General features: G+C 42.1%; 1 protein-coding gene and 2 long non-coding RNA genes across 3 annotated transcripts; all 3 read left to right on the forward strand.

Annotated features, from left to right (window-relative positions):
- The first annotated feature begins 1254 nt into the window (after window positions 1–1254).
- On the forward strand, window positions 1255–3975 carry LOC123167436 (uncharacterized). The gene is made up of 4 exons (XR_006483926.1): window positions 1255–2051; window positions 2149–2220; window positions 2731–3052; window positions 3222–3975. It is a non-coding gene; the product is annotated as an uncharacterized lncRNA (long non-coding RNA).
- LOC123167437 (uncharacterized) lies at window positions 3976–9498 on the forward strand. The gene is made up of 5 exons (XR_006483927.1): window positions 3976–4463; window positions 6208–6355; window positions 6474–6674; window positions 7365–7975; window positions 8942–9498. It is a non-coding gene; the product is annotated as an uncharacterized lncRNA (long non-coding RNA).
- Window positions 9499–16967: 7469 nt separating this feature from the next.
- LOC123170774 (putative E3 ubiquitin-protein ligase RING1a) lies at window positions 16968–18094 on the forward strand. Its single transcript, XM_044588538.1, has one exon. The coding sequence runs from the start codon at window positions 16968–16970 to the stop codon at window positions 17859–17861; it is 894 nt and encodes a 297-aa protein (XP_044444473.1). The 3' UTR covers window positions 17862–18094.
- Window positions 18095–18604: the final 510 nt, after the last annotated feature.

The raw sequence follows: 18604 nt of genomic DNA on the forward strand, positions 1-18604 counted from the left end.
CCCAGCATAACCCACCCCAAGATTCCCTCTGCGTCGGCCCGACGTGGCCGTTTCCCCCCTCCGGGACACGGCGGCAGCGACGCCGTGAGGGGAAGGCACACCCCGGAGTCACGTGCCGGGTGCCTGCGCCTGCCACCACGTTTCCACAACCGTAGGAGGGCCCACCGCAACACCTGGCGGCATTGCTACCCCCCCACAGGTACCCCGTCCCGCCTAACCTCTCAGTGACACGACGGAAGCAAGGCCCGTGTGGGGGGGCAATCGATATATGTTTTCTGTACATTTAAGGCACATTTAAGTTAATGAAATTAGTTTTGGAAAAAATAAAAAATAAAAAGAGAAAATAAATAAAATATTAAAATATTATTAGAAATCTATGCCTACGGCAAAGCCGTCGGCATAGCTACGGTCACGGAACGGTACAACCCTGGATCGATGACGTGGCGTAGGTCGGGGATCGATGACGTGGCAAGATCCATGGGCCAGGCCTATGCCGACGGCTAGGCCGTCGGCATAGATATGCCACCCCACGGGACCGGCGAGCGACGCGGATCGATGACGTCGGCATAGATATGCCGACGGCCACCGTTAGCCCGTCGGCGTAGCCTGACGTCGTCAAACGGCCGTCACCGCCCGGGTAGACGGGCCCACGTGATATGCCGACGGCCTACGCTATGCCGACGGCCACCGTAGGCATATTGATGGAGACGCCGACGGCTGATCTATGCCGACGGGTGCCATCGGCATAGATGGAAATACGCCGACGGCCTTTCTACGCCGACGGCTTTAGCTGGGCCATCGGGATATGTCCATCTATGCCGACGGGGGCCGTCGGCATCGCAAGTTTTTCTGGTAGTGTTATTTTGAGAATCATTGTAACGAACGAATAAGTTATTACTATACTAAAGCAGAAGGCTTTAGTTTTTCTGTTTTTATTTTTATTTTTTAAGCTTCTACTGTTTATTTACATCCATGTCAATCTCTACTTGGAGCAGTTGGTAGTCTCCGCCGGTCAATTTTCGTCCCATCAAAGACGGGTTTTTTTCGTCCTCATTCCCACCTCCCACGTACCAGCGCCGAACCAATAAAAAAAATGCCCACGCGAGGTTCCTACACGCTCGATTCCCACCTCCCACACGGTCGATCTAGAAAAAAACCGGGAAAAAAATCTACGAAAATAAACCTACGAAAAAAACCAACACTAAGGAATTGGTCTCACGTACTCGCACCCCACCCCACTCCACGCCACGCACTATCCCCTCCAGCCCACCCGCACGCACGTGTGACGATCCCCTCACCGTCGCCCCTCTCCGGAACGCCGCCGTCTGGATCGCCGCCGCCGTCGCCGCCGCCGTCTCTCCGGATGGCCGCCGCCGCCGCCATCTCTCCGGATCGCTGCCCCCGCCGCCTTCGTCACCGCCGTCTCTCCGGATCGCCGCCGCCGTCTCTCTGGATCGCTGCTGCCGTATCTCCGGATCGCAGCCACCGCCGCCGTCTGGATCGTCGCCGCCGTCACACAGAAGACAGTGCAGGAGCTGCCGCCGCCGCCCGCCCCCATCTCCTCCCCTGATCCAACTAAACATCCCGTAAACTGAAAAAGAGGGTGATTGGTTAGGATGCTGGAGCAGCTAACAAGGAGGGGCGGACACGTGAACGAGATGGGAAGACAACTCACTTTGCCCCTCCTCCAAGCACATCAGCGACTCTTCGATCTGCTTCTCTCCCTCGCAAGATATGAGATTCTTATATACCATTGCTGCAACCTGTTGCACACATGCAATTCTATTGTTTTGTGTAAGAGTCATTGACTTTTGTGGAGAAGTTCGCGTCACGATGGAATTCTGCTGTCAAGGTCGCCATGTCGGCGAGCTCGTTGGCGTCATACTGCCCCAACAGGAGCGCCATCGGGTCGGCCGCGCTGCTGGCGGCTGCAACCATGGATGATGGAAATTGTGAGTCCTGCAAAATCTGTACGTGGGTTAGGATAACAGGTTGAGCCATCTGTTCCTCTACAGTCAAACGCTTGATTGGGATGTTCTATCCATGATGGGGTAGGTTTGCACTATTCAATTTCGCAATGTGTCGTTTCTGCCATATAGCTTATATTGTTTTGTACAATAATTAGTCATATTAACTCATTTTCTATAGATCAGATTCATGAAACTCGATCTGTTGAAGAAGTTTCAGTCCAGCTTCACTCACCGCCTTTCATTGTCATCGGTAAGTCCCGTGCTCCTTTTGTCCTGAATATACCATGCAATAAATTTCTATCAGGCAAAAAATGCCGTGTCTTGACACCTGCTAATATCCCTTTCTCATGTGTGAACCATACACACTTTTAGTTTATCACCTGATGTGTGTACGAAAAAGTATATCAAAACTGGATGATCTTCTGTAACTGTCCGGCTGTGGATGAAGTTCAAAAGGATTCAATAGCTATGGCCAGAAAAGCTATAAAAAGGAAGTTATTCAAAGCAGTGCATCACTTCCGATGGCAAAGAACAAATTGACATTACAAGCCTGATTGAGACTTACAATACACTAACACTTTAACAAGCTGCGACCACTAATATTCTAGTTTAGTACAATCATATTCCTTATGTATTATAGCCCAGAAAGCCAGATTATAGTCGTCGCCATTAATCAAATTCTTGTCTTGAGCAATATAGATAGATAAATAACAATAGCAACTATGTTGTTTTTTGCAATTACAATATGCTTAATTTGCAGAGACAACCGACATTGCTCAGAACGCCGCATCCCCGGCCTACTCTCTCTTCACCCGTCAATGCTCATGTGCTCCGACCCTCCCCGACCCCTCCCAGCAAGCAGCAGAGTCTCTCTTGTTCGAGCTCCACCGGGCCGGCGGCGGCGACGTCCATGGGCGGAGCACAACGCTGGGGTTGAAATCCACCATGCTGCTACTGATGAGGCTCTCCTCCTTTGTCCACCGGTTATCAGACAACTGCGTATGAGACTTCCACCGTCGTACACTCATTTGATCGTGCTGATGCGCCTGGCTGTGGGATGGCTTCTGCTGGGATGCTCCAAGGTGAGGCCAACTCATGAACTTGCTAAGACGTCTTTACCTTAAATTACAATTTCTTATTATGATCTTGAACGAATACTAAGGCTTGCATCTTTTATAAAGCTTGCCAGCTATTGTGTAGTTTCAGTTAACATGAAAGTCACCTGTGGTGAATCTCTTTTCTTGTCCACAGATTTCACGAATCCATTATGACGAAATAGGGTGGCCGCCCGCTTTATTTCATGAATCCATTATCGCCTACAGAATAACGTCCTGGCCCTCCAAGTTTGAGTGATTCTCTTTATTTTGCTATATCTCAACTGTACATGCATCGTTTATGTTCGCCGGCCCGCGCCCCCGTGTCTCCTCACGTTAATGTGGCTGCTGGCCGCGGGACTGACGAGGAGGTCATGGTGGAGCGGTGGTGCTGGCTGTGGCCTAGCAGGATATCATAAGTTCTCCCTTGTTCTTTTGTGTTTGAATCAGATTTAGTGGTTCTTGATTTTACAGGCATGCATCGATCTTGCTCATGTTCTGTATGTAGGATACACTTAATGTTTTATGGGATGTTCTGCAGATTTTTAGAACACTAAGGGCATATCTTGGCTTGAATGCTGCTGGGTCGATGAAGGTCATGCAACATGGCAGGTGAGTGCTCCTCTCCCCTTTCCCTCTATGCTAAAAATTAGTTCCAATTTCCATGCAAGTTCGCCAATTTAGATCTAGAGGTAAAGGTTCTGTACGAGGTTAGGTAGCATGGTCTTGCTGGTGACTACTTGAACTCAAGTTGGACAACATATGCAATATCCAATTCAGCGAGATATCATGACTCGATTTCACTTTCATTCCACAGTTGAGATCATAATTTGATTGATATTTTGCATCTTTTATAGATATAGATTGATAACATTTAATGATGTTATAGGATATATATAATGATTAGAAAAAGAGACACCACATGTTTTATGGATCAAAACTGATACTTGCTCATGCTGGCATCTCAAGGAATTTTAAATTCCAAATACAGGTGTGCATGTGTCCACTTGGAAACTACTTTTTCGTGAGTTGTTCGAGACGAAAACCCAGTCTATATGATGGACTGCTCTCCTATTTTTTTTTTATGTGTGCGCCTGCTCCGTGCTCTTTTGTTCCCACCAGGCTATTGTGTTGATCCGTGGGGATTTCTTTTTACCCCTGCCATTGGTTTGCTCTGTAAAACGCAGGTGTTCCCAATACTTTTCTTTTATAAAAAATCTGGGCTGTCATAGCCTTTTCTCTGGAAGCGTTGATTGTTAAACTACTAAAATGTCTTCTGTAGGTTTTGCTTACTCGTGGCTGTATGTTGGTGATAATCCCCAAGTGCAGGGAATCATCATAGCAATTCCCAAAGGTGGAAGTGATAAGTATGGAGTGTCGAACCCACAAGGAGCTAAAGGTAAGATCAATATTCTCTCAAGTCCTATCTGCCATTGATACGACTCTACGTACACCGAACGTTTGCTTCCAACTAGAAACGAGAAATAAAACTACGTTGTGGGTATGAAGAGCATAACTTTGCATGGTATCGGAGAGCTAAAATATAAAAGTAGGTGCTGTTATCATAAAGTTAGAATATATTACTAAATATTATAAATAGCGAGTGTGGAATAATGATGGATCGGTGTGCGGAATTGTCCTAGGCAATTGTTAACAAGACCGGTGGTCGTCATTGCAATTTCATATGAGAGAGAGGCATAAGCTAACATACTTTCTCTTCTTGGATCATATGCACTTATAATTGGAACTCTAGCAAGCATCCGCAACTACTAAAGATCACTAAGGTAAAACCCAACCATAGCATTAAAGCATCAAGTCCCCTTTATCCCATACGCAACAACCCCCTTACTCGGGTTTATGCTTCTGTCACTCAAGCAACCCACTATAGCGAATCATGAATGTATTGCAACACCCTACAACGGGAATCCCTCACGCTTGCGCGACACGGAGGGCACAATAGGACAGCACCAAAATAAAACATGCAACTCGTACCAATCTAGATCATCAATCAACCCAAAGACAAAGGATATCTACTCAAAACATCATAGGATGGCAACACATCATTGGATCATAATATGTGGCATAAAGCACCATGTTCAAGTAGGGATTACAGCGGGGTGCGGGAGAGTGGACCGCGTAAAAGAGATGAGGATGGTGATGTTGATGAAGACGATCACCGCGGCGATGATTCCCCTCCCGATGGCACTCCGGCGCCACCGAGAGAGAGAGGAGGAGAGGTTCTCCCCTTGTGCTTCCTCCTCCATGGCCTCCCCCCTGGATGGGGAGAGGTTCTCCCTCTGGATCTTGGCCTTCATGGCGATGATGGCCCCTCCGGGATCCTCCTCCATGGCCTCCGGTGATGATGGCCCCCTCCGGCAGGGTGCCAGAGGGTCTAGATTGATTTCTCGTGGCTACAAAGGCTTGCGAAGGCGGAACTTCCGATCTAGGTTATTTTCTGGGGGTTTCTGTATTTATAGGAATTTTTGGCATCGGTTTCACGTCGGGGGGGTCTCCAAGTCGTCCATGAGATAGGGGCCCATGCCCAGGGGGGTGGGTGCGCCCCCCACCCTCGTGGACAGCCCGGGACTCTTCTGGCCCAACTCTTTTACTCCAGGGGCTTTTTTGGGTCCATAAAAATCATCAAAAATTGGCACGTCAATTGGACTCCGTTTGGTATTCCTTTTCTGTAAAACTCAAAAACAAGGAAAAAACAGAAACTGGCACTGGGCTCTAGGTTAATAGGTTAGTCCCAAAAATCATTTAAAATAGCATATAAATGCATATAAAACATCTAAGATGGATAATATAATAGCATGAATACTTCATAAATTATAGATACGTTGGAGACGTATCAGTTGGCTTCGTGCTGGTGGGCTATAGTTCTCCTGTCACAAACCATGGAGACATTCATCCTCGCAGATTTCTGCTCCTGCTATGTGAAAAGGTAAATTCCCAATGAACGAACCCCCTGAATAAAGTGATGTCCATTTCAAACGAACAAGCTTACTTGTCTTAGGTGGAGTGTCAATCAGTTTGTTACTTATGAAGTACTCATGACATTTACCCAATTAATTTCATTGACATGATTTGATTGATGAAAATGTATCGCTTCGTCTTTGGTTAACTATTAAGTTTTTATTCAGGGCAATCCACAACATGAATATACATGTAGCAATGGTGTGCCCTTGGAACGTCCTGCAGTAAGCCCTCTCAAAGAATCCTTATGAAGTGTTCCTAGAGTTTGGTGGATATGACCGGAGTGATATTTTCATAAGGAAGTCCAAGGCACAAGTATGTATCACCCTAAGACGAATTTCTAATCATCTTAGTACAGATTCTGAGCAAGAAACATCTTAAAGTAAATCATGTGCTGCTATGTACGTCATGATGCTTCCTCCTGTTCATCTAGGGGCTATAAATGTTAAGGATTGCCTGACTGCGACAACTATTGGGTTCCGTCTCACCATGCAGTGTCGCAATAAGGCCATTGATCCAGTGTAGTTGTTGGGCATGCACATTGTGGAATGGTTATAGCAACTCGCTGCACTGCAGATCAGGCCATTCCCTTCCTCAGCAGAGCAGTCGGGCAATTTTTGGACTACAGAATTAGGTAAGTAATTGAATATATTTTTATGGTCCGAAAAGCTTTCCATTTAAATGTTTTGCGAAACTAGACCTTTTCTTTTGTAAACAAAGACTAGAACCGTGGAAGAAGTTACTGAGTTAGCCTAATCTAAGATAGAACAGATGCACTTTTGGAAAGCTTTTTTGATTGCTAAATCCGGTTATCAGAGCTAAGAAGCAACTTTTCTAAACATATAGTTTGACAAGTTGTTACTCTTTGTGCACTGTGTGTGCTGCTTCTTTTGATCGTTCAGAGCTGAAGGTCATTTCTGCTCTAATGTTATACATTTTCATTAGCATGACGCAAGGTTAATTTATTTCTTCTTATCTTGTTATTTATTTTTCAAATATTGTAAACTGCTGATGCCCGAATCCTGCTTTATTCAAATGAATGTAAAGTTCTCTCCTTCAATATTCTAATGCTTTACTAATTTGTCATATGTGAGAAACCGAGAAGAAGGGCGCATGCACAATTTATACCAGCATCACATGCCAACTTGGTTTCTCTTTGTGTTAGTTTTCTTCTCAAATTGGCAAGTTGTAAAGATCAGATTCTTTTCCCTTCAAACGAATATAAAACGCTCTTCTTTACTTTCCGATTCATTCATTTATTTTTGACACTCTGTTCATTTAAAATTTTGAAGTTCAAATGAATAAGTATGTTTTTATTGTGTAGTCCCGAGAGATGAAGTAAGAGCTGCAGTTGATCATGTTGTCCAAACAAGTCTTGATCAAACAAACAGAATGACTTGATTAATTGGGCTTATAAGTTGGTTGCATCAACTGATAGATGCACTAATGTATGTAAGTGAAATTATCTCCTTGAGTCATGATTGGCATATTTCCTTGCTTGATGAAGGTTCCATCTTTACATAATAGTTTTCTATGCATATGAAACTGCTCTATATAGACAAAAGGTGGACGACTACAAATCCAGTGGCCGTTGCTCCGTTGTGGACATGGGAGTCGTCTGAATTTTGTCGTCCATATAGCAAGGTTCCTATGCATATCCTGTCAAGTAAAATTTTTCATGAAAATATGAGGTGGGCCGTGGGCATCAATCTTTCACAGGTTCAGGGTTGAAAATGTCGACAACTTTGTATGGTTGAAGGATATTCCAAGAATTCCCACTCTCGCAAGAAAACAACTTGGCTCACTTATGCTAAGATGTTCTGGTGTTAAGTTTCTCCTCTTTTATGGACCAAGAAGATGAATTATTTTGACAACATCAACTGCATTTGTACTGACAACAAAAATATTGTTGCTTGGACGGTCTTACATTTAGAGGTGCGCTATTATCTCTGTAGTTTATTGTTACTACTTGAAAGCTCCATAACATCCATGTGTAGATGCACTTCCAGTCGATTTATGGTTGGCATTAAAGTTGACCTTCAAATTGAACTTGCATGTCAATACGTCATCTTAATTTTTGAGTAGAAATTCTCACTGCGCCATTTGAACTCCACTTCAAGAATGGAACGATCAGTATTTAAATCCCCGCTTGATGAGAAACTGTCAAATAATTGTTAATCTAAAATTGTAGACAAGATACTGAGTCAATCATTTTGTAGCTTTGATAATTTAGCTCGTTTAGATTGATATTCCAGAACATCTTCTGCAACATCATTGCCAATCTTGATAGACAACAACGAAGTTAAGTAAGCACATAGTACTCTTTCCATTTACTTTGTCTACCATAGTATTTTTAGATGAAATTCATTTATCATAGTTATTAAGGAGTACCGTTCACTTGTCGAGTGTGTGATCACCCAAGGAATGTTTAGTGCTTTATCCATTGTTCACTTGACTGCATGATCTATTGCTACCACTGATCCATATTAGTTGTGCTGAAATGGATGTATCTAGACGTATATCAATGCTAGATACATCTGTTTGAGCGACAAGTAATATGGATTGGAGGGAGTATCAATTTTATACAATGCTCTAAGACCAATCGGCTGAATAAGTTCCATTTCATCATTTTCTGTTTATGTATTTGTTTATTCATGTTGATGATCTGCACAAAGAAAAGAGCATGACAACCTCCATCTTGATTTTATGATCTCGTTCATTCTTATTTTTTAGACTGTAGGTAGATATTTGAGCCAATTTGGTACACTAATAAGAAAGTTAAAACCTAAGACATGATAAGACTGTATTGTTTATGTCTTAATGGACTTTACTTTTATGTTTTCATGACTTTTGTTCCTGTTCAAATATTACACGGTCGCATAATTCTTCCCTAACTTGCAGATGCTATCCAAGCCACATAATCCTTCCCTAACATGCAGATGCTATCTAAGCATTTGTGTTCTAACAAAGATAAATAACTTTCTTTTCATTAATCAATAAGAGCGGCACAAAGTTCAGGTCCCTGTCTTAATGGCAGACGGAATGAGGGGAAGGAGAACTGATGTTGTGGTCATATATTTTGATGTAACACATGGCAAGTAGTGTATGCCCATTGAAATATGTCGACGATATGTATACAAGTGTCAACAAAAACATCATTTAACCGTTATGACAGATGTTTCTATGATTGTTAGCTGACAGAGCATTTGTTGTGATGGTGTTGGAAGCGTTGTGTATGGCAAAGGTAGATCCCGTTGTAGTGCAGAGCAGAGTTAGCACCATTCAAGTCCATTATTGAATGTGTGGATACTACCAAATGATGTATGTCTCATTTTCATACTAAAGTGTGGCTTCTATTGCAAAAAAAGCTTGCGGCAAAGCCGAGGAGATGGATTGCAAGGGGGAAGAGAAGATGTTTTCATAGATTAAATTTTGTAAGAAAAGTAGTGTGTATATACTCTCTCTGTGATTTAACTTTGACCACCAAACTTAATTGATGATATATGTGTTATGTGTCATAAAATTATACCATTGGAGTTTTTTGTAATACAAATTTGATGATAAATTTTGTGACATGTAAGCGACAATTTGTTGATCAAAGTGCTTGAGTACATTTAAATTTTGGAATGTGTGACGCCTGTGGAGTAGGTAAATTGTGACACAGAGAGTAGTATTTATTTTCCGAGTTGGGTGGAGAAGAGACCTCATTAGTGTATCCTAGAGTGCATGGCGAAATTGAAGGCAAGTCAATTGTCGGCTTTGTCATCATTGTAGAGTAGAAGGCATGAGTTCCCTATATTTGGTCATGGTAAATATGTCCACCTCAAACTTGAATGCAGACATGGATTTTGTCTTAACAGTAGTCATGATTTTGTCTTAACAATAGTACAGAGTGATATTTGTTGCAAAGAAATCATAAGCCACAAGCGACATGTTGCGAATTAAAATGATTTTTTTATCAATGCATTAAATTTGTTGTTCCATGGCAACACACGGGCATTCAGATGTATCTAGATGGCAACGTTTATTTCTGTTTGGTATTCCAACGAGCATAGACTGGTAAATTTATATATTTCATTATCATAACATATAAAATACAGGTATTTAGTTTTGTTATCACTATATTCAAGATAAAATTAATTTAGGAAATGGAAGGGATATGTCCGGCTATTTTACTTTTTATTTTATGCTCTCGTGGGACGGTAAAGAATTGTTCGTCCGGTTTATTGTGTACTCTCCATTACATATTTTAAGATCTTTGATGAGAAGTATTTGTGCTAATTACATATATTGCTTGTGCAGAATGGGTATAAGTCAAGGAAGAGCTTTTTATTATACTTGTTCGGATATTATGCGAATGAAGCTAAAAACAATATTTCTGATATTGCACGAGGATTTCTTAAGCACATCAAGTAGATCTTAATTTCTAAAGATTTTTAGTGGGATAATCAGTCTACATGTATACATCTTCCAATTGTCCTTTTGTTAATAATTTACATTGCAAGTAAATTATACTTCAATTATTATCCGATTGTGTTTGTGTTATCTTTTCTTTAATATATAAAATTTAACATGCATTATGTTTATATAACTCTAGCAAAATATTTTAAAAGCCCGTGACAACGCACGGGTACTGTAATAGTGAATAGTAATAGTGAAGAGTATCATGCGTGAACAGTATCCCACGTGTTCACAGTGAACGGTACCATTAGTGAATAGTACTCCCGAATAATTTGATTTTCCCTTATTTTTTTACTTTCACCAAAGAAAAAATACGCACGTTGTTAACTAAAACTAGGATTCTTTTACACATCATTTCTCTCCTCCTCCTCCACCATCGCGTCCATATATATAGAGTTAAAATTTAGCATTTTTCTACACATCATTTCTCTCCACCGGCATACCGACGCAGAGCCGTCTCAATCGTCTCCTGATCCTTTTCGGTGATCGTGTTGCCGAGGCACAAAACAGTAGGCCGGAACAGTATATTTGCATAAATAGTAATTTATGGGAAAATAAGTTCTCGACCGATTACTGCTCATTTTTACACCACGACATCAGTGAATAGTTTACTAACAATTACCTGAACAAAGACTGAAACAGTATCCAAATAACGGTGAGTATAGCTCCTGTCTCGTCTAAACATTTTTCCTCCTCTATGATTTTTCGGCCAGCCCGTTCAATTTCTTTTTCCGTTCACTAGTTATCCTTCACGCGCTCGCTTCGATTTGATCATGGTATGTGCTGTTCGTGGTTGTCCGGCTAACTTTTGTTCTTTTCGCCTATTTCCTTTTATCTTTTTCTTACGGTTTTCTTTGTTGCTTCATTTTTTTTGGCATTTTGTTTTCTTTGCTTTTTCACCGATTTTCATCATTCCTTTCTTGTATTTATTAGTTTCTTTTGTCTTTTTTCCGTGACTTCTTCGGTTTCTTTCTTGGGTTTCATTTTTTCTTTTTAGTTGCTTTCCTGTTTTTTCTTGGGTTTTTTCTTTGTTTCTACAATAGGTTCTTGTGGTTTTCTTTTGTTTTCTTCCTTCAGCAGTATCTTTCGGTTTTCTTGGTTTTTTCTTCATTTTTTCATGGGTTTTCACCTGTTTCTTTTGATTTTCCTTTTTCTTCCTTTCTGAGGTGTTTTTTTCTTCTTTCGTTCGTTACTTTAGTTTTCCCGGCTTTCTTCATTTTTTTGTTTTTTTCTTCAACACATGTCTACATTTTTCATACACATTTGTAAATTTTCCATATATATCAATAACATTTTTTATACATGTCTAACATTTCTTAAATACATGATTAACATTTAAAAAAATTGATGTTTGATGACTACTTTTTCATACACATAGTACCTTTTTGGTATATATCAGGAACACTTTTATATACATCTTTAACATTTTTGAAATATATAATTAACATTTTTTCTACAGGATCAACATTTTAAAATCTATGTTTTCCGTTCATTTTGATTTAATATACACGTTGTACACTTTCATATACATCAAAAACATTTTATATAGATTTTTAATATTTTTAGATGCAAAATGAACTTTAAAAAAATGTCTTTATGGCAACTTTTATTTAGTGTATGTTCTTCATTTCTCTTATACACCAAGAACATTTTTTTATAGACGTTTAAAATTTTCTCAATAAATGACAAAACATATTGTTTTTCATACATATTGTATTTCTCGTATACTTGGCAAACATTTTTTCTATACAAATTTAACCTTTTTTAAATGCTTGTTTAACAATTTTCAAATACTTATTAATATTTTGAAATGCATGATTAATTCTTTAAAATGCATAATTAAATTTTTTTCATACACATTGGATATTTCTCGTATACATGAGAAACATTTCCTCTATACACATTTAATGTTTTTCAAATGCTTGGTTAAAAATTTCCGTAACATATTTCTGTAATATATATATTTAAAATATTTGGAAGTTAACATTTAGAATATATGTATTTAAAATATTTGGATGTATAAAGAAAGATAAAAATCAAGGGAAAAGGTGAAAACAAAAAAGTGAAAAAGCAGAAAAAACATGGCAGTTGCCTGTGGCCACCCGTGCACTGGGCCGGCCCATTTAAGGTGGCGCCTGACGCGAGTGCACCCTACTTCTCGCTATAAGCGAGACATAGGAGCCACCAAGAAAAACTGGGAGAGAAAAAAATGGCACTAAATTGCCATGTAACACTAGTGTCAGGAAAAACACAAAACATATTAAAGGATAGAAAATTAGCACACAAATTTGACATTATATATACCATGAATTTGCCATATTTTTGTAAAAAAAGAACATACCATACTTTTAATTTGCCATGATTGTAGATTTTTTTTAACTATTTGCCATGTGAAGTTGGTACACAAATTCCTATTTAATTTGCCATTTTGATTACACCAAAAAAAAAATCGTGATGCAAAAGGGGAAAATTGCGATGCTACATAGTTGAAAAAACATGGTTTTAACCATCCCCCTACCTCCCCCTATGACACAACAAAGGATGTGCAGAAATTGCCATAGGGAGAACACCTATTATTACAGGGACACAAACAAAAGTAGACACGATGTTTGTAGCTTAAACAGTGATACAAGAAATTATACAAATTGACATGCATGAGAAACTGAAATTTACCATAACTTAAAGACATGCAAGAAAAAGTAAAAAAGATACGTTTAAACACTTTAGTTCTTTTAAATTTGCCGTACGACTAATCACAAAACTCCCTGAAAACATTATGGAAAATCTGTGACCGTTTGCCATGTGACTATTTACAAAACTGCCCAAAAATACTATGATGGCAAAATTACTTTGGACCATGGCAAACAATTATTTTGGACCATGGCAAATTTCTTTCTTTTGGGCCATGGCAAATTTACTTGGTGGACCATGGAAAAATTGTCTTTTTTTAACCATATGGCAAATGTATTTCGTGGGACATGGCAAATTTAATTCATGGGCTATGGCTATGGAAAAAGGAAAATCGTTCAACAACATTCCCGATCGTATGGAACTGATGGCTCTAGAGTTTGTGACTTTTTATGAAGAGTTTTGACTTGGTTTGATTTTTTTTTGTTATTTCTCGGTTATTTCTAACACTAATCCTTTGAGAGAGAAGAAAACTCATTTTTTCCATTGTTTGGCAGGGAAAAGCATATATGGAAGGAAATCAAGGAGCATTACTCCAAATTGAGCCAAATGGAGCAATTTCCATTTAGAGAGACCACCATCAGACACACCAAAGTGCAAGACGACCAACCATACGAGCGCTTTTGCTCGTATGGGCGGTCGTATCTCGTATGAGGCGCCTAGAGCTCCCCCTCATCTACAAGAACAACTTTCAAAAAGGGCAACACATCACCAGAGAGACCTAGTCGCCGCCACACCATCCAGAACAGAAAGAGAATAGATCCAGAGAAGAAGAACCACCGGAGATCCCTATAGTTTTGTTCTTCCACCATCATACTCATTTCATTTCATCATCACCATTATAAGAGGAATTCCAAGTTGTAAGATTAGGGTGTATAACTCTATTCGTACTCATCTAGACAATGGGACTTGTTGAATCATTCATCTTATTGTGGATCTTCACGGTATTATTGATATGGTTTTCACGGATTTATGCTCTATGATGATTGGTTATTCTCTTCCGATGTGTGAGTAATTCCCCCTAGGCGTGGGAGATAGGTGAATGGTAAGATTCATTTTTTCCTACCTATATGTCGTCATTCGTGTTTGTAGTCTTCTGATTTGTCTAGAAGTTATTATATCGTGGTGAACGCTATGCATGTTGTCCAACTTAAGGGTCCAGGCAACATGATCTAAAGACCTACACAGGTAACACACATTGTCTAGAGAATCCGTGACCTTTGACGTGACATGTAGAGACATTTATGAGGACCGAAGAAAATATGATATAACGATGATCCACCAAACTTAATGCATGGTTCCTGTTTAAGTACCTTAATTGTGGAGACGACCACACTGTGGCAATGTCAAAGTATGACCATAGTGTGGAATACAATCCCGCGAGGAGGAGTTCCATAACTTTAGGGCGATCCGCCTACAGAACAAGCAAATCAGATACTAAACTCACAATACAAGGTAACTGGGATTACCACTGAACTAGCACACTTGAGGTATACCATGATCCAAAGTTTCTCCGCGCATAATCTCTCTACTGCAGGAACATATTTATACTTTCAGTCTTTACTTTATGCTCTTTACTTCCAAGTCACTATTATTATTGCTGCAACCAACTCATCATATTACCTACTTTGGTTTATTTGACTCTTGGAACACTAATAGCTTCTGCTGAATCACAAGCAGTTACTTCACATAAGAGTTGTGACAACTTTTGTGCGACAGAAACATTGCTCATAAATACTCTCCTCCGCTCTTTGTTGGGACGATAACTATTTGGATACTTACACAAAAGTGCTACACCACCCTGTGTGGCTTGCAAGTCATCAAGAACATTTGAGAAAATTAACATGGCAACCAGCCCTGCTTGAAGATTAGTGCTCGTCATCAGACGACTATCGAGGCATTCGCGTCGGAGGTCCAAAAATCCGATGTCAGATTTTTAACCATTTCGTCTTTTTTGCACTCGGGTGTCATTGATACTCCTACTCGTTGACATGTTCCCGTGGTAATTAAGCACCAGAAGAAGGGACTACCTATACCTCATGTGCCAATTTTTTTAGCATTGGTCAAACAACTCATCCATTAGATGCAGAATGGATGGCTGGACGATAGTCTGCAACCTTAGTCGTTTCCTTGAACAGATCACACGCGCATAATTGCCTCACCACCCCGCCCTCCCCTCAACCTTCCACAATCGTCGTGCTTGTCGCCGCCCAAGGCCATCCCTCTTAACCCCCACTCTTGTTCCGACATCGGCAACCCCGCATCCGCACCCGTTAACCTACTTCCTTGTCTCTACTTGGGACGTCGTAGCCCGTTGCCACTTGCAGTGTCGTTACCGTCTTTAGCAAGGTCCTTGCTCAGCCTCGCCAAGGTCCACGCTCATTGTTGCGCTCCTCATGTCGGGCCCCACCTTAGGCATCGTCCGAACTCGACTGGCGCCAACAAAACTTTCAGGCGCCTGATGTCTAGCAAACGCCGGAAGAAACTACAAGTTCTCGCGTTTGCTAATCAATAGGTACCTGAAATTTTTTGTGGTGCCAGTCAATCTAGACGAGCCTGAAGGCAGGAGCGATGGTGACGGCTGCCGGCCCTGGCAATACCGAGCGGTGAACGAGTGAGAGCGAGTCCAAAATTTGACGAGTGCAGGTTGAGGTGTTGGGTCGCCGAAAGATCTATTCGCCGGGGAGTTTTAGAGGATGACCGGGGGAGGCCAGGGGAGGACGGTGCGACGAGGAGGTCATGGGAGCGCTGTTGGCCACGAGTGACGACGGTAGGCGGCCCTGTCGGTGGTACGTGGGGGAAGGGCACAATTGACTGGAGGGGGAAGATGAATGGTGGTTCATTGGATTTTGATCGGACAGATGGGATTTACCTCGAGAAATTGACTGGCGTATCTTTTTTCAGAGACCTGGCAAATAGGCACTCCCCTAAATTCCACTCATTGGGCCCCGCGCCCCTACATGCCTCTTTCGCCCTCAATTTATTGTATATAAAGCAAACCACCACATACATTAAGATGAAGTGACAGAAAGAAAGGAAAACAAGTTTGCTGGAGCAACAATACAAACATGCCGACAAAGATAAAAGAAAAAGGTGATACAAGGCTCCATGGAGCTGCTGGAGAACTAACTGGGCGGTGAAGCAAGACGACGTTACGCGCACACAACACATCTGTCATGCCGCCTAACCGATCCATATCTTGTTGCCTAGAAAGCGGGTGCCAGAGCTTCAAAAGGGTCATAAATTTAAACACGGAGTCACTAACACGCCGCAAAAGCCTCGCTCGATCATCATCTTGTTACAGGTCGTTCACAAGGTTTACATCATCATCATGAACACTAACCTATGAGGCATCTCCTTCTACCCATATGGTTGGCATGGGCTTCAAAAACTGTCCGAGATCCGGGACCCTGCTCAGGCCCAGAGTCTCATGGACCAAAGCTCCATAGAAAAGGAGCAGCATGACATGAAACGAAAATGTGGGCCTCTTCGCCACATCTGTCACCAAGGGGAGACGATCGCGCGCAGAAGCTGCCAAAAAAGATGGTCTTGATCTTCAAAGATAGCGGCGCTTTCAGTGGTCCCACGCCAGAGCCAACACAGCAAATAGCACTGTATGCCGAGCCAATGGAGAAGAGCCCCGCATGCATGCTCTCCCATTCCCATGAATCGCAGCCGCGCGACGTACGTACTGCCGTAATGTTATTCCGAGTCTCCGACACAGACAACAGATATGTACGTATATACCTGACGATCGGGTCTATATAAACAAACACCCATGCTTGATCGTGCATTCCCTTCACCACAAACTGTGTTGCTTCCCATGGACATCAGCAATGACCATGACTACCTGCACCTACTACCTGAGGACCAAGGAGGAGGAGGAGGAGGAGGTGGTGGTGGCGGTGGCGGTGGTGGTGAAGAAGTCTTTGCCGTTGGGCTGCTGCGCCATGTTCTCCGCTACAGCTTCGAGGGCATACAACAGCTTGGCGCCGCCATGGCTGACATCGTCCCGTCCACCACCGTCATAGATGCTCCGGACGAGTTGGAGTTTGCAGCTGGCGGAGACGACCCAGAGTTTGTGGCGGCACAAGAAGAAGAAGAAGAAGAAGAAGAAGAAGAAGAAGAAGAAGAAGAAGAAGAAGAAGAAGACCACGACGACGACAACGATGAAGAAGAAGCCTTCGCGGTTGCACTGCTGCGCGAGGTTCTCCTCTGTGGCATTGTGGCGATACAAAAGTTCGGCACTGCCATTGTGGCCAACACAGCCGACATCATCTTGAGCATGGCCGGCGGTGACGAAAAGGAGGATGATGAAGAGGTAGAAGAGGAGGACTCAGAAGACTATGATGCTGAGGAGGAAGAGGAGAGTGATGAAGAGGATGAAGAAGAGGAGGATGAAGAGGACGAAGAAGACGAGGATGAGGAGGACCAAGAAGAAGCCGTGCTGCGCCTGCGCGAAGTTCTCCGCTACCACTTCGCGGCACAACTGGCAGCGCTGGAGACGGTGGAGGCACCGTTCGACAGCAGCGATTGCCCGATCTGTCTGGACGATGCCATGGTGGGCGGGGTGTGGAAAGAGACGCCCTGTGGACACAGCTTCCACGGGTGGTGCCTGGAGACGTGGCTGCAGGCGAACCGGAGCTGCCCCATGTGCCGCGCCAGGTGCTGATGATGCGTTGCGTACCGTGATTTCATGTGGTTTCTGGAGGACGTAGCTGCTCTAATTTGCGAATCATCAGTTATGCAAATGGGTCCTAAGGATGTTGAGAAATGTAATTGTAGAAGTACGCTTATTCACGTGTTTACATATATGTTGTTGTTCATGTCATGTTCTCTCTTATGTTTCTCTCTGTAATTGGTAGTAGTTGTAGATGTTGCAGCTGTTGTACGTTTACATATCTTGTTGCTCATCACTTCTCGTAATTATGTTTCTCTGTAACTGGTAGAAGTAGATGGCGCAGCTGTTGTTTACATTTGTTGTTGCTCGTCTCTTCTCCACGAGAGAAGGCCACATGCAAGCTGCTCTTTCTAAAATTGTCGAATTCGCAAAACTCGTTCAATGTTTACTTATGTCTAGGGCGTGGCTAGATCTCAGTCAACTGAGACATAGCCAAGTATAAGTCAAGTGACATAACATGTAAGAAAGAAAAATTAAAAAGAAAAATTTACACGGATCTCCACATATGATCCACGAATCAGTCGACTAAGATTTAGCAATCCCGTTATGGTTTATGTGTGCGTGCGTGCGCGCGCGACTAGAGGGGCTTAAGTGTCAATGAGCGCTGGAATTCATAACTCCAAAAAGAAGGTATAATAGACCCAGTTCTAGAAGCTCCAACATCAGATGGTGTACGGGAAATGATTATATGAGGCAAGTCTTACCTGTGCACAATGCAATGCTAAGAGGTTGCG

The sequence above is a fragment of the Triticum aestivum genome, chromosome 7D (assembly GCF_018294505.1).
Source record: "Triticum aestivum cultivar Chinese Spring chromosome 7D, IWGSC CS RefSeq v2.1, whole genome shotgun sequence".
NCBI lineage: Eukaryota > Viridiplantae > Streptophyta > Magnoliopsida > Poales > Poaceae > Triticum > Triticum aestivum.